The sequence below is a fragment of the Cydia amplana genome, chromosome 17, assembly GCF_948474715.1.
Source record: "Cydia amplana chromosome 17, ilCydAmpl1.1, whole genome shotgun sequence".
NCBI lineage: Eukaryota > Metazoa > Arthropoda > Insecta > Lepidoptera > Tortricidae > Cydia > Cydia amplana.
In genome coordinates, this window is record NC_086085.1 from 2,141,036 (window position 1) to 2,157,345 (window position 16,310).

A 16,310-nucleotide genomic window follows, 5' to 3' on the forward strand; every position below is an offset into this window, starting at 1 on the left:
AGTTTGACAATTGTCACTGACTGGCTGTCATAATCGACCTTGTTGTCTAATGACGTTCAAACGAACTTTAACGAACCTCAACCGTAGGGTGGTAGACCACATTTTTGGCCGACTGTACCTGAGAACGTATCTCGTATACAACATCTATCTACTTAATATACTCGTACACTGCACTATCGCGCGTCTTTTCTTTCGAACTTATCGGGATACACTGCTGTATGTCATCATCTTCCTCGCGTTGTCCCGGCACTTTGCCTCAGCTCATGGGAGCCTGGGGTCCGCTTGGCAACTAATTCCAAGCATTGGCATTCCAAGCACTAGTTTTTACGAAAGCGACTACCATCTGACCATCCAACCCTGTGGAGTAAACTAAGCCTTATTGGGATTAGTCCGGTTTCCTCACGATGTTTTCCTTCACCCAAAAGCGACTGGTAAATATCAAATGATATTTCGTACATAAGTTCCGAAAAACGGATTGCAAGGCGCACTCTCTTACCGCAAGGTCACCAGCGCTTCTGTTGTATGTATACGAGTAATGGAGAAGTTCTTCAACTTTAGACTCAATAGAGTCGCTACCAACACCATCTTGTAGATATCTGCTAGCATCTAGACTCGCCTTCAAATCCCTGGAGTGCCTCAACTCCTGGCGCCGCGGCGGCTGCCCCACCACGTCGGAGTAGACCAGGTTCCTGATGGACCCTCGGAACTTGGGCTCGAAGATCACTGAAGGCAGCGCCAACGTGGTCAGCTTCGAGTTGTATCTGTAACAACCAATTTAATTTTAAATCACAGTAATCTTCCGCACAAGGGAACGGAGTTCACAGTTATGCCATTATATGATTTTCATTAGCAGTTTCACTTCACGTAGCCTACCGAGTACAGTCGCCATCAGATATATCGGAGCGGTCAAGGCGCTCACAAACTTGTGAACACGCCTCTATTGTCAATGCGTTTGAGTGCGTGTTCAGATATTTTTGAGTACCTTGGCCCCTCCGATATATCTGATGGCGACTGTACCGACTCGACTAGTAGCCGATTATAGGGGGGATGCTGTGAATTCGAGCTACCCTTGGCTTAAAATAAAGTTATACGAATAGGTACGTGAGTATCACAACTTGTTTAGTGTAACTTTTGAAAAATTGCACGAAGCCCGAACTCCGCCCTTTGTGACAAACACGAAGTTTCAAAATTAGTTAGCACTCGCATGTTAGCGCCCACGCTTCAGTTGGGATTAAATTACTTTCCCATCGTGCTCATCGTGTATATACTCTGGCTCATTCATTCATTCGTTCGTTCGTTCAAGCCAAATTTGTCAGTAGAAAAAGGCACGAACAAAATTTGTATGGGTCGATCGATCCTTCGCGCATACAGTTTTCAAAAGCTATCCTATTCAATGTACTGATTTAATGTGAATTCTCACCCCTAAATATGTTAAATCGTTGAAAATCAGGGACAGTTAGAAATGTGAAAAAATGTTAATTTTATTAAATTGTACAACGGGACTTATTCGCGTATTTAAGTTTTAAAATTTACCTCCGACGAAACAAGGACGGCGTTGTCCCCGTGGTCTCGGATCTTAAAACTTAAATACGCGATTATGTCCCGTTGTACAATCTATTAACGTGTAAAAATCGTAAAGTTTAAATCAGTGTAAATGATAATTTTATCCGCTATCTTTCACTTTCCTTTTATAGAAAATCTCTTGTCTATTCAAACGTTCTCAGCGTTGAAATAGGTATAAAGTTTCAGAACCGACAGGCTAAACTCCGGTATCTTTAGATAGTTGTGCATTGATAAAACTTCGAGAGCCCCAGATATGTGGAAATCTGGGTTGTGAAGGTACAGGCGACTTTGCGCCTTACTCCTTTGTATTAAGGCGACAAATGTATCTTTGACGTTGACAGTATAGGTACACTGCAAGCATAGTAAACCAGCGATATTTTCTGTTTAACTAACTTATTAATAAACCGAAATAGACGTCATATACCTAAGAAAAAGTGACCAAGCTCTCCAGACCAGGCTACCCTACCCTACCCTTACAATTTACTTCAAAGTTTTCAGAATTCTAAGAACTAGAAAGAGTAATAAGAGCTGTAGTCCCATTATATGAATATTTCGTCATTATGTTTGGTCCTATTCTATCTTAATAAGACAAGTGTACCTATATTAACTCACATTTTAGACGGGTCTAACGCGCCTAAATACGCGGGTATGACGGGTCTAATTTCGGGTAGTTTAGTGGTGTTTTATTAATATCTCCGATGACATTTGTTGGGACGTCAGTCTTTCCGTGACCACAGCTGGTGCAACTCAGCTGAAACGTCGGAATTAAAGGTAAAAACAATGAAATTATATCGCGGTAGACCCGTTAAATATGGGTCTAACGCGATTCAATTACCTTTATTTACCGACGTTTCGACACAGGTTTCACTGGTCGTGACCGCGGCTATAGTTTTAAATATTATATTAGAATTTACAAGTGTATCTAATGAAAATTCGCTATTCAAATAGTTTATTAATCTAAACAATGCCTTGTACACATTACGAAGAAAATATCCCTTAAAATTTGCACTTATAAAATGCACAGAAACGCTCCAAATTCCAATATTTTTCATTGGTCTATATCAGACCGTATCGAACCGATCAAAGTCTTAATGAAAGTCTAAAGGTAACTTGAAAGGAAAACTTAGCATATTTCTCAAGTTAGATTGCGGTATCGCCCCCCTGAGGCCCGTTGGAAGTAATAGGGTATTATACTGTATTTAAAATAAATTATTTTACACCATGCATGAAATAAAGCACCGTATCATAACTTAAAAAAAATTAAAAAAGTTACAACACTATACCCACTTAAGCTTGTGTTCTTATAAATTAGGTTTTGTTTTTAATGAAGAAACAAATTGTTGAATACATTCAAATTTGAATACTTTGAGTTATACAATAAAAGTTAAAATTCGATTTTTCCTTTTCTACTCTAACTGAAGCAGGAACTACGCTCGTATTAAATTCCATACTTAGCTCCGGGTTATCCTAGCATGCTCCATACTCGAGAACGCTGGGCTAAAATATGGAGCTACGTAAGTGTGGTTTGCAGTAAAGCCAATGTTTTTAGTTCTTTTTAAGATTATATTTTGCGTATTAAGACGATAGTGGAATACCGCTTCTTCATACAAACGTAGTCATCATTTTCCTTCTTGGATACTAAAATAATAAAAAATACTACTAACAAATTATTTCTTACAACGTAGATACCTAACGAAATTTAAAAGGGCTGATTGAAAAGTTCGCGGCCTATGAAAACAAATCCCAAAGTTTTTTTAAATATTTTTATTATAAACGTATAAATATTGTATTGTCTTTGCCGAGCTCAATGTACTAGTTACATCTGAGTTCTAAGACCATTTTTGAAGATGTTTCCCTCCAAACCTTTAAAACACATAGCCTAGCCTTCCACCTACGCCTAGACCTGGACGTCGTCTGAAAATTTCTCACCGCTCCATGGTATAATAATATACTCCGCCTGGTACTCTCTTCCGAGATTCGCGAATGACCTAACTGGCACTTGCCTACGTCATCATGCTGTTTACAGGTTCTCAAACTTTAAAATGTGGGAGAATTTTAACCAACAGTGAAAATTATTTTAACGGCATTAATTTTAAGTTATTCATGTAGAAACATAGTAAAATAAAACAAATCTATACTGCACTTTTCACTCCTACTCTTACAGTTCCGAATAGAGCAGCCAACCATTTTCGTAACAAAACATTAATTACGAAGCTTACGACGTGAAAAGTTTGGAAAACACTGCGACTGCTGACACAGAGCGAGAAGGAAATAACAATTAACACGCGTTCGACAAGGACGGTCGGTCAGGGACAAAATGGCGGATTGTCAAATGTGACAGCGCTATCACAGGATAGCGCTGTCACATTTGACAATCCGGGTAATTCTGTTTACACTACTGGCAACACAGGTTGCCAGTAGTGTAAACAGAATTACCCGAACGTCTGAAATTTCTTTCGTGAATCGGAAGATATTGCTAACGAATAATTAAAAATGACGTGTTATTGTAAAATTTAAGATAAAATACATATAAATGAAAATTATTAAATTATAAAGAAATAAATTAACTTATTAACCATAGATATAATGTACCCAAGTAACATGTTATGTTGAAATAAAGTGGCAATGTTATTGTGACGTAGGCAAGTGACACTCTGGGAAGAGAAGACCATGTTTTATTAGACCATGTCACCGCTCATATTTTATTTTTAATAGTAGTTCCCTACTGTGGAAGTCCCAGCCCTCGTACTTATTATTAGATATTTTTTCAAAATTTGCAACATTGATTTTAATTAAACACGCAATTGTTTGCATTCGTATTGCTGTGAGCAATATGTGTCCTCATTCCGGGACATAAAGCATTATTTTATCTATCTCCATCCTTCCAAAATTCGTGATAAATAGGCAAGAATAATCCTTAGCTCATGACGGATAGCGACCGTTCTAGATTTATTTTTTAGGGTTCCGCAGCTGGAGCGTGAAATTGTTGATGTGTTGCCAAGAGCGAAATACGTTTGCCGTTTTCAATGGTATCAGGCCGAATAGGATAGAGAGACTGCCCAGACGGAAAGTGAGCGCTTTAAACCATTTAAAATTGAATTCGCAATTTTAATAAGAACTGACATGAGTTTTGATGACCCTTTTTTGTTTTTTACTAACCAGAATCATTAGGACAATCGAGCGTTGAAGAAAATACGCTTACCACTGGGTGCTCGTACTATAGTATAGTGTAAGACAAAGTATGATTATCTCTGTCTATGTTTGAAATGAGACAGTCCTTTGACAAACTATATATTGCAACAAACTTGGCATAGAAGCACCAAGCTCAGAATAAGAGGCAGAGGAGACATAATTATTTGTGTACAATTATATTAATCAGTATACATATTGTCAGGTTGTATAGTTCGTTTTTTTAGCATTAGAAATAAGGTAAACAATCTTGATGTGTCTTTTAATTGAAAAACACATTTTTAAAATAAGTTACGGTAAATATGTAACAATTATGAATCTAATACGATATTTTATAGTCTTCTGCTTTCATAAGTAATAGTTATTCTGTAGTTATTGGTTTAAAAAGAGTTTTTCAATTAAAAGACATGTCAAAATCGCTTACCTTCTTTCAAGTTCTTTCTAATGCTAAAAAAACGAACTATAGATGCTTATAATTAAGTTGGGACTGGCGTAATCTTAAGATAAAAAGTCCCTAATTGAAAACAAATAAAAAAATCTTCCCGCGACTCACGCTTGACCGCTGGAACTGGCGGTTTATATTTTACGAAACTGTTTGTCTGGAGAGTGCCCTAGATTTCGGAGACGAATGGATGCTGTCCCGTCTAAGGGATATTTGTCATCTTTTCATTACTTTTACCAACCTGTGGCTAAAAATAAGTACTAAGAGTTTATTCCATCGGCACAGCGGTGTAAGCGGGATGAGTTAAGGATGACTCACGTTAGACCGGGCCGTGTCCGGGCCGGAGCTTCCGGAGCTTCATTTTCTATGGAAAGTATTCTATACCACATCTCCCTGCAACGCCTGCAACTCCAGAGGTGTTACATGCGCGTTGCCGACCTTTTAAAAACCTGTACACTCCTTTTTTGAAGAACCCCATCCCCATACTATATACCCTCGGGAAAACCTCGGAAGCAGGGATGTTGCGAATATCCGCATCCGCATCCGCAACCGCGGAACTTCCGCATTATTTTCAACATCCGCATCCGCATCCGCATAAAATCGATGCGGATTTAATGCAGATGCGGATGTGAAACAGGTCGGTACAGGAACGTCTTAGGGTAACATTCCATTTCTGACGGCAGCTGCACTACTGGTACTGAACGCGTCGCTGTTACTGTCAATTTCCATAGTAAAATGAACAGTAGTGCAGCTGCGCGAGCTGCGGTTGGAAATGGACTGTCACCTTTAGCATCGGCGTAAGTGCTAGACGGCTAGGTAATTTAGTCATTAACCAAAAAAACCTAGGTATTAGAAATGAGCAGTCAAGCGTGAGTGGGACTTAATGTACGGAACCCTTGGAACGCGAGTCCGACTCGCACTTGGCCGGTTTTTTGAAATAAAAATTACTAAAATGTAATATTTGACGTTTTTTATGGTACTATTTTGACATCCGCATCCGCGGATGTGAGCCTTTACAAATCCGCATCCGCATCCGCATCCGTGGATGTCAAAAAATCGGCATCCGTCACATCCCTCCACAGCCGGAGCGTCCGCGAGAGGAAATTTCTCTTAAACCGCACAGTACGCGACCATTTAGGTTCTAGGTGATCATCCGTCATAGAAAAGTAAGCGCCGGAAGCTCCGGCCCGGACACGGCCCGGTCGGCCCGGTCTAACTTCAGTCACCCTTTAACAGATAGTCAGACAGACAGAGTTAATTACTATCGCGTTTATTAGGCATAGGAGGGATGGTTGCAGTTGTAGCCAGATCATAGAATTTGATTATTTCATGAAATTGATCACCTCATGATATGATTACGTTAGACTTGACTTTTCCATGAAGCGGCCAACCGATAATTTCATAAAATGATTACCACATCACGAAATGATTAATTCTAAGATCTGGCTATGAAATTACCTACTATTTAATTACAATGACAGAATATTGTGTATTGGCTGGATTCCTTTTATCTTATTTACCCTTTGTCCTTAATTTGGTGGCAAGAAACGTTTCCATGGCACATTATTTCGGCGACCCGTTTAGCTTTTATTAAGCTTTGTATAACTAAGTCTTGTATCCTTAATATTGTCCTCTTCTTTTTTGTATTCTTTGTATTGTTTTCTGTATTCTTTGTATTGTTTTCTGTAATGAGGTGTGCAATAAAGAGTATTTGTATTGTATTGTATTGTATTTCCGGGCATTGAGCTTGACCCCGTCACATTCTTTGTCTTACTAAACATCACATTTGCTAATTATTTATTAGACACAATAATATAGAGAAGAAACATGCGTGCGACCGTGAACGAAATTATAGAGGTACATATATGTTGGGACACAATTCCATATTCATTCCATAATTTATTTAAAAAAAAACATTACTAAACTAAACTTTTTATTTTAACAAAAAATGACATTGATTTGTTTTCAAAACATAATGACACTTAAAATAAAAACTTATAAATAAAAAATTTCACCAAAATCCAAAGAAAAACCCAATTTTACAACTTTTTTTCTCTTCTGCCAAACTGCAAAACAGTTTGTTATAGCGTGGTCCTTATAGTTTGTCAAAGGACTGTCTCATTTCAAACATAGACAGAGAGCATCATACTAGCTTTGTCTTACACTAGTACTAACTAGCACCCAAAAGAAAAGCATGAGTATTTTTTTTTGTTCTTATTTACGGACAAATTTGGTTTGACCAACTATATTTTTCGAAGTTATGTTTTCTATTTAATGTAAAATCTAACCCTAAAGATAGTCGTCACACTTTTGAGTTATTTTCCTGATATTCCAACGTAATTTTCAGACTGTAAGTACCTCAGTTTTTCCGACTAAAGATGCTCAGCCGACTGTGAGTAAAAGCGGACTGAGAGGCGTATTTCAAACGCTTGCAAATGCAAAGCGTAGGGGAGTCGTATGCTCTGACATACCGCGAATTTCGAAAAAAAAATGAACCGTATATTTATAGTTGGTTAAACCAAATTGTCAGTAAATAAGAACAAAACACAGCGTAGCAATGAAAACACAATATGATATGATATGATTTATTTAATGAACAATTAATTTAAGTTCAAGATAGATAGATAAATCATTTATTTGTCAAATTGTTCAATTATCAAAATCAACATTTTCGTAACGTCGAAACAGAGCTCTTATGCACATCCACTCGCTTCGATGTCTGGCGGGGCAATGGCGGTGTTTACGCTATTCCTCGAGTTATAAGAAAGTCAATCAGCAACAAAAAAAAAATGTTTTTAATTCCCCGTCAAAGTTTACTACTTACCCCTGTTACATTAAGCCCCCGGCTTCCCTACCTAAAGTGTCATTCTATGTGGATGAATTTTCTCGTGCCTTTTGTTTACATAGTTAGCAAGTTCCATAGAATGACACTTTACTGACCAACAGCAGGTTTGTTTGAGCAATCAGATACTTTGAAGCAGCCCTTTTCGTGTTTCACTTTTTACTTTTTAATTACCGCTAAGTCTTTCTTTTGAACGCCGATTCGTTTTCTGCTGCGGTAAAAATCGTCTCATTTTACGGATGCTTTACTTTGCTAGGTTTTATGAGGTTTGATTTATTAAATATTTAAATACTGTTTATTTTTTATTTTTTAAAGAGCTAGCGCGGTGCGCATAACGAGACAAATCTGGGGGGGGGGGTTTGAATTTCGATCGCTCGATTTTGTCACTCGAAAATCCGTGGAAAACGGCAAAATGCAATTTTTTTAAATACGTGCTCTAGAAATTGGAAATCTAGTTGTATTGACCACTCATTTTTTTTCCACAGTTTTTATGCTCTAACTGTTCAACGTCATCCACATTCCTTCCTAAAAGGTAAAATACTTTAATTTCCATGCCTATAAAGTCTTTATAACGACGACATCAGAAAGCTTTCGGCTTTGCCGTAAAAACGAGGAGTTAAGCTGATAAAACCGACACGACATCCCATTGAATCCAAATCGACAGTCGACATCTAAATAAGCGCAGAGTAAGTGGGTCGAGCGTAGATTACTTACTACTAGATGGAGCATCTCCACTGCTTGTTCTTGGTTTCTTCGGCCCACTGAGCAGGACATGAGCAGGTGGTCTGGAGAAGCTAATATACATAATAGCTCACGTACCGAGCAATATAATTACTAAATAACTTCATAGCTACAGTCTAAAACGCAGACAGATTTACAGACTAGTGGCCGTCCTTTCAACGTTGTATCAGGATTTTTTAAATCTCTACCTATGTAACTTAGTAATATGTATGTTTAATTTAGGATCCTAGAGATAGTTCGAAAATTGAATACAGTCATGTTTATGATACTGACTATGTATTAACAGTATAAGTGTTTTGGTATAGGTAGCTGTAAACATATACTTGTGTTTGTTTGAATAAAGAATAAAAGAATAATCACTGGCCGCTCGGCAAGGAAGCGTAGGGATGGACGTATGGATGCAGGGATGGCCACGCGTTGGGCGGTCAGAATAACGTCAGAGCTCAGAGACAAAAGCCACATTGCAGGCTAGCATACACCGAGCGAGAGCGGCTTGGAGTGCACTGGTGAGTGTTCAAAGTTGTCACGTCCCTCGGCCATGAGGATACGACAAAGAAGAGAAGAGAAGATATATCGCGTATAATGAATTCGCGTCTCGGTAGTTGTTAGTAGATATAACAATTAAAACAACTTTCATAGCGTAGTCTACGAATGAAAGTCTATGACGAGCGAGTGACCTCCTTCAAAAATGCCGTTCCAACCGCTCTTAAACGTGCTCTCTTCGACGGGTTGTATTTTTACACTAAATCAAAGTAAAAGCGGTTCTGAGACAAATTAATATTCTTTATTATCTTAATCTTTATTACTTAATCCAACCACTCGCGTTGTAGCGGTGTCACACCGCTGTACTGGCCCCATTCATGCCCCATTCTTATTGCCCGTAAGACCAGTCCTGAGATATACGTCAATGCTATGCTCTTGTTAAGCAATGCGAACACATAGCCAGAAGGGGGTTATTATGTGCCCGCGATTCAGCGAGATAAAATAATAGCCGCGCTTATCGTGCCATTGCGGGTTTTTAGCATACGAGTGTGTATGCTGCGTTCACATAAAAATAGTACTTGTTATGTTATTCATAAACGACTGCTAAGTTAATCAGCTGATGATCGTCGTTTGTCCCTGTCTATGGCATAACGACAGATAGGGACAAACAACGATCATCAACATCTACCTTGAAAAAAACTTTGTTTTGAAAAAAATAACTATCTACCGGACTTATATTTGACATTTGTGTTGACTTGATTGGAAGGCAAAAGTTGAAAGTTACCCTAACAGTTATCAAATTAAGGAATTACAACTTCGAATTCAAACTCACTCCTTTTAAAAAAGCTTACTGTTTGCCTACCGACGTTATTTCGGTCTCATTAGAAATGCTTAATGTAGGATTATTATACATTTTACCAATATTCAAAGTCTCAAACCCTCAAGTATCCGCAGCACAGTTCCAGTTTCCACTTCCATCATAACTTAAATGACCAAGTGAGCTGTCAAACTTGCCCGTAAGTTACTGTCCCAGGAACGCTCCAGTTACTGTCAGAGGCAACGACAGTTTGACCCAGAAGGGACTTTGTAATACATTAGTCTGGACTCGATTATAGTTACAATAGGGTCATATTCAATAGTTTCTGTTAATTTCGTAATATGGCATTATTTTTTTTATGTTCTATTTTCGTTTATGTTAACTGTCATACATTGGCCTTCTGTGGTCGGGACCTAATGGCGTTATTCATAAACGGCTGCTAATTTAATCAGTTGATGATCGTCGTTTCTCCCCATCTGTCGTTATGCCATAGAAAGGGACAAACGACGATCATCAGCTGCTTAACTTAGCAGACGTTTATGAATAACGCCGTAAGTGTTTGTACAACAGTGTTGTGTAACAACGAAGTCGGCAAAGCTGCTGGCGCGCATATGTTAACATTAATTACAAACTTCGTTAATTTGCCACAATATTTGTATTAAACTTACCTGGAATAATATAGCATTTGAGGCTTTTCTCCGAGGATTTAAGTCCGAGTGACTTTAAAAAGTAAAGAACCTTAAGGGATTGGTAGAGAAAAATAGTTTTAAGTTACAAACAGTGGCCATCTTTTGACCCTATTTTACCCTACCATTACAACTGTATGTACTATTAGAAAATCAAGGAAACCAACTAAGCTACTGAAGCTTTAGCGATGGCACAGAATATTTTCGTCATATTCTAGTATCAAAGTAAAAGTACGTAGTAGTTTTATTATAACATTATAATAAGTGTTTTAGTATGAAAACTAGGTACCTACCTATTCTATAATAAAATAACACAAATCAATTTTATCAATATGAAATACGGAAAATCAAACGATCTATCTCCCATAGTTTTTCTTAATACCTACATATTATACCTTTTTACAGACTATTAAGTTTTTGGGTCAATACGGGCACAGTGGTAAAATTTGAAGTTTTATAAATATGGAATATTAAGTATAATAGCACGTTCGAATCTAGTCGAGACTGTGGGGCGCCATACATTTCCCATGTTTTGTTAAATATTCCATGTTTGTGGGAACATAGGGCTGGCACACTATTAAAGTTACGTCCGGCTTTTTCCTATATACTAAATGATTATTTTTCAATTTTTGATCACATACCGATTTCCCAAGACACATAAATAATTAATAATGCGATCGATTAAGCGTCAAAACATGACTCAAACTGTAAGATTCCATATTCCGCAACCTGTGCCTAAGTATAAGAAATTGGTAATAATACAAAACCTGTGTTTGAAATATGTCACTAAGTTAGCCATTCACAAGAGCTTAGACTAATATGCAATCTATACCAATGCATATTCGGGAGTCGGGACTTAACACACACATAATTTTTTGAATGTGGTTATTAAAAGTCCTGTATTCCTGATCGGGTTAGACCAGCAGTGGGTAATCTCTCATCTGTCATCTACCATTTAAGAAAATTCTCTCAAGTAACAAGCCTAAAATATAGTTTGTCAAAGGACTGTCTCGTTTCAAACATAGACAGAGAGAATCATACTGTCTTTGTCTTACACTAGTACTAGCACCCAAAAGAAAAGGATGAGTAAGTATAGTTTTTTTTTGTTCTTATTTACTGACAATTTGGTTTGACCAACTATATGTTCAAGTAGGCTGGTAGGCATTACTTGCCAGTCCAGTAGCACAAACGAGGCACTACAAACGCGCCACGGTAATGAAAACTTATTTTCACGTTTTTAGAGAACACGTTAATAATTTCATTTCGTATTTTTAAAGTTTTCAGTTTTTTAGAATAATATGGAGGGCAAGTTAAACAAACGAGGCATCTAAAGGTTAAATGTATGTCCAAATTATAAAGTATATTTGAAAGGTGTTTTTAGCATAATTTCAATTTTAAATTACGAAGTTCGATAAATTGTTTTTTGTACTCCCGTACTTTTATTTGTCATTTAAAGGGTCGTGCACACACCTTTAAAACCCTACCTTATAGTTGTCAAGACAAGTCTTTAGTCTATTCCCCAAAAAAGAATTTGTGCTTACACGCAGTACCTTTTTGGCGATTTTACGATACTTCGTGTAATGACCACTTAAAAAATATTGAATGAAATACAGTGTTGCCAACCTTATTTTAAATGTCATCTCTGACAAAAAAAAAATAAGTGAAACATAGACATGTTTTTATTTTATTTTATTCATTCATTCATTCTTTTCCCGCTCGTACCTACATTTTTGCTACTTCTTGAATTAAAAATATTTGTTAAGTTTGCAATTTTATTTCAAAGTAAGTACTTGGTCGTAGAAAAAGTATTGTATGCAACGTTGTTTAACTGACTCAAAAAATACTCGTGGCGTTTGAGGCGAAGCCGAAAATTGTTACTCACGCCACTCGCCTTTTTTGACCTCTCTTAAACAACGGTTGCATAAAATACTATTTTGATTAACAAATTACTATAAAAAATATAATTATATCATGTTAGATGTGTGATTATATTTCACCCGTATTTATTATAAATATTATAATGTACATATTAAATTTAAAAAAATTAATAAACTTCGGAGATAAGAGGGGGGAGGGGGGTGGTATTACCTACTATTTAAACTTTTTTTTATTTTACGTAATTTTTTTTTAATATTCATGAATGTATGTAGATATTGTAGGTACTAGAAACTTTCAGGTTTCAGTCTAGCTTATTCTGACTCACTGTTCGCCTTAATGCTAATCTCACAACCGCATTTACAAAGGTCGGTCTTTTGAGGGTTCACAAATAATGCTTTAACCACAGATCTATAGTCGGTAGACCACGCAACACAGGGCTATAACCGCAAAAATCGAAGTTCGCAAATTGCGGACATTTTTCTCTGTCACTCTAATTACGCTTTCATTGGAGTAAAAGAGAAAGATCCCCGCAATTTGCGTATTTCGGCTTTCGTGGTAGCGCCTCAGCTCTCTTTTATCGCGATTCGATTATCGTCGTTCTGTCGGTTAATCAAAACTTATTCTTCCTCTCGCGTCGAATGATGGTCCCTATTACAGATTATTTTTAACCTCCGATGCAAACAGAGGGGTGTTATAAGTTTAACGTGTCTGTATGTGTATCTGTGTATCTGTCTGTGGTATTGTAGCTCCCAAACGGATGAACCGATTTTCGTTTAGTTTTATTTGTGTCATAGATAATTTTATCCCGAGTGTTCTTAGCCATGTTTCATGAAAATCTGTTCAGCCGTTTGAAGATTATCAGCTCTTATAATCTTATAGTCGGGGGGTTTAAATTTTTTTTAATTTTGGTTAGGTTATTTATATGAAGTAACTGTCACGTAAAGTGTTTGTAGACATTTTTTTGAAATGTAACATTTAAGTATTAAAATTACAGCTAAAACATAATTCTTCAATTATTTAAAAAAAAATTCTTATGTAACGAATTGTTCTAGTGTAGAGTCTGTGCGGAAAAGAAGAGTCGTGCAATGTATGGGGCTCAATACATTTCACGACTCTTCTCTTTTCGAACAGACTCTATCTGTAGTTGACCAAAAAAGTTTCAGGAAAAATTGGTGTTTTTTTTTAAATAGGCACTCAATTTGATGCACTTTCCATATGTAAAACTAAAAGCCTAGTAACTTCACATAGGTACACACATATCCGAAAACCCCTAGTGTACATTTCATTCGATAGCGTGACGAGCGTTCGCGTTTATTGCGTTACGTTTATTTTTGTATGGGATTTTGAATAGCGCGCCAAGCGGGACATTTTGGTAACTCAAAATCCCATACAACATGCAACAAACGCATACATCACGTCACGCTATCGAATGCAATTTACACTAGGAGTACAGGACATGCGCTATCTATGTAAATACATGTCTGTGACCGTAACCTTTCGTGCTAAGGTTAACAAGTAATCGCGTTTTATCATGCTCGATTGTTATTGAAATAAATGAATGCTACCATGATTTATTTCTGGCACAAAATGTTCCGACTAGCATGTGCGCGATAGTGGCGTCCGAGTAGCGGCTACATTATTTTTACACAAATGTATTATGTGTACTTATTAGCGCGAGTGCTGAGACGCACGTCAAATGATAACAAAATAACATCATTTTGATATCTAAATGCAAGTTTGAATTAGCCTCCAGACCAGCTATCATGCTCGTATTTTTATCACCTGTCATGCTATGCGTCACTTTCACACTTACATATTTGTTAGAACGTGACAGCCATGGTGACAAATGATAAAGAGCCGGCCATCATAGCCCTACAGGAAGGTTTATTAACACAACAATCAGGTCAATAATTCGAACTTACACTGACATAAGAATGTCATCTAAAGGATGACATTCAGTTATCGTCATGTTATCGTACATTTCCTTGGAGGATACAACTAAACGGAGTAGCCATCAACAGGCTTTCCCCTCTGTCGAAAATAGGCGGCCAACGGTCATACACAATGTATGGACTGACGTTTATCTGAAATGGCTATTTTTACGTTACGCATACATTTCACGTTCCCCTCCCCCGCAAAAAACGGCAGACTGTTTTGTACAGAAAATTACAGACATGGCGTCTCCGTTTGATTATATCCTCCAAGTACATTTCACTCGTACCATCGGTACCATCGCCCACGTTGATAACAGAACTGTACATCGGTGGACCTTATGCCTTTTGGAATAAGGTCCAAAGATGTACAGTTAGGAGTGTTGCTGTTTGTACATGTTTTGGCGCGAGCCAAACGCACGATATCATTCTGATGACAGTCATCTTCCTCGCGTTGTCCCGGTATTTTGCGACGGCTCATGGGTGCCTGAGGTCCGCTTGACAACTAATCCCAAGAATTGACGTAGGCACTAGTTTTTACTAAAGCGACTGCCATCTGACCTTCCAACCTAGAGGGTAAACTAGGCCCTTATTGGGATTAGTCCGGTTTCCTCACGATGTTTTCCTTCACCGAAAAGCGACTGGTAAATATCAAATGATATTTCGTACATAAGTTCCGAAAAACTCATTGGTACGAGCCGGGTACAGTACGCTCGAATTGGCCTGAATGTCCAATAACACCACTAGCCGATAATAAATAAGTAAATTAGCGATTACAATCAATAATGCCTATGGTCTAGGTTTAGAAGTGTCTATAGAAATGCCCTGCGTGATCACGCGAGCGGCCAGGGAGGACAAAACAATCACTATTCAAATAACAGAGCGGTTTCGTATTGCCACACGCAATTTTGTTTTTATACTACTTCGGTAGCATACAAGCATCCGACCCCCAGATTGTAAGCAGTCACCGTAGCCTATGGACGCCTGCAAGTCCAGATGTGTTACATGCGCATTGCCGACCCTCTAAAAATCCTATACACTCTTGTTTTGAAGCATACTGTAGAGTGTAGACCCTCGGGAACACCTCGGCAGCAATAAGCTTACTTAATCTAATAAAGAGAGCACTGCAATCTGTTAAAAAAATAGTCCTTATGCATTTATTATTGGGTGCGAGAATGAATTCGTGCATTTTTTACAACTTTGTCCATTGTAAAATACTTACCAAACTATGAACTAAAAACAGGTATTTAGCTCCAAATGTGTTTGGGAATGTTAACACAGTTTCAATTTTTACAGTTTTTAACTAGGCTAGTGTACAACGTTAATCAAAACCTCGGGGTATGTTAATATTATCCCAAATACAATTACATAATCAACATCCACAGGTACGCGGTTATAAATCTGTTTCTCCGTAAACGCGCGTTTATTCCAAGTCTAACAATCCGGCTGTTTATCTACACTTTGCCTGTCTATGGTTCAAATCGTCACGCGATATTTTTTGTACTAGTAGGAATATTTGATAATGAATGTGTTTTTAGTGGTTAACATTATTGAGCTTGGATTAGAAAATTCGAATCCCTACTATTTATTAATATAAATGCGAAAGAAACCCTGTCTGTCTGTTACCTCTTCACGTGTTAACGACTGAACCGATTTAGATGAATAGAATAGCCATGCCGGTAGCGGGTAGGGAAGCGTGAGTGGGGCAGGCCCATGCGGAGATGGCGAGACGACTTTG

The 16,310-nt window shown here is 37.7% G+C and overlaps 1 protein-coding gene across 1 annotated transcript in view; it reads right to left on the reverse strand.

Annotated features, from left to right (window-relative positions):
- Positions 1-503: 503 nt before the first annotated feature.
- LOC134656036 (neurexin 1-like) overlaps positions 504-16,310 on the reverse strand; it is a 64,538-nt gene continuing 48,731 nt past the window's right edge. Inside the window, exons 4-5 of the mRNA XM_063511552.1 lie at positions 581-761; positions 504-515 (exon numbers count right to left, since the gene is read on the reverse strand). Of these exons, the coding sequence (XP_063367622.1) occupies positions 504-515; positions 581-761 (193 nt within the window). The remainder of the gene's footprint in view (positions 516-580; positions 762-16,310) is intronic.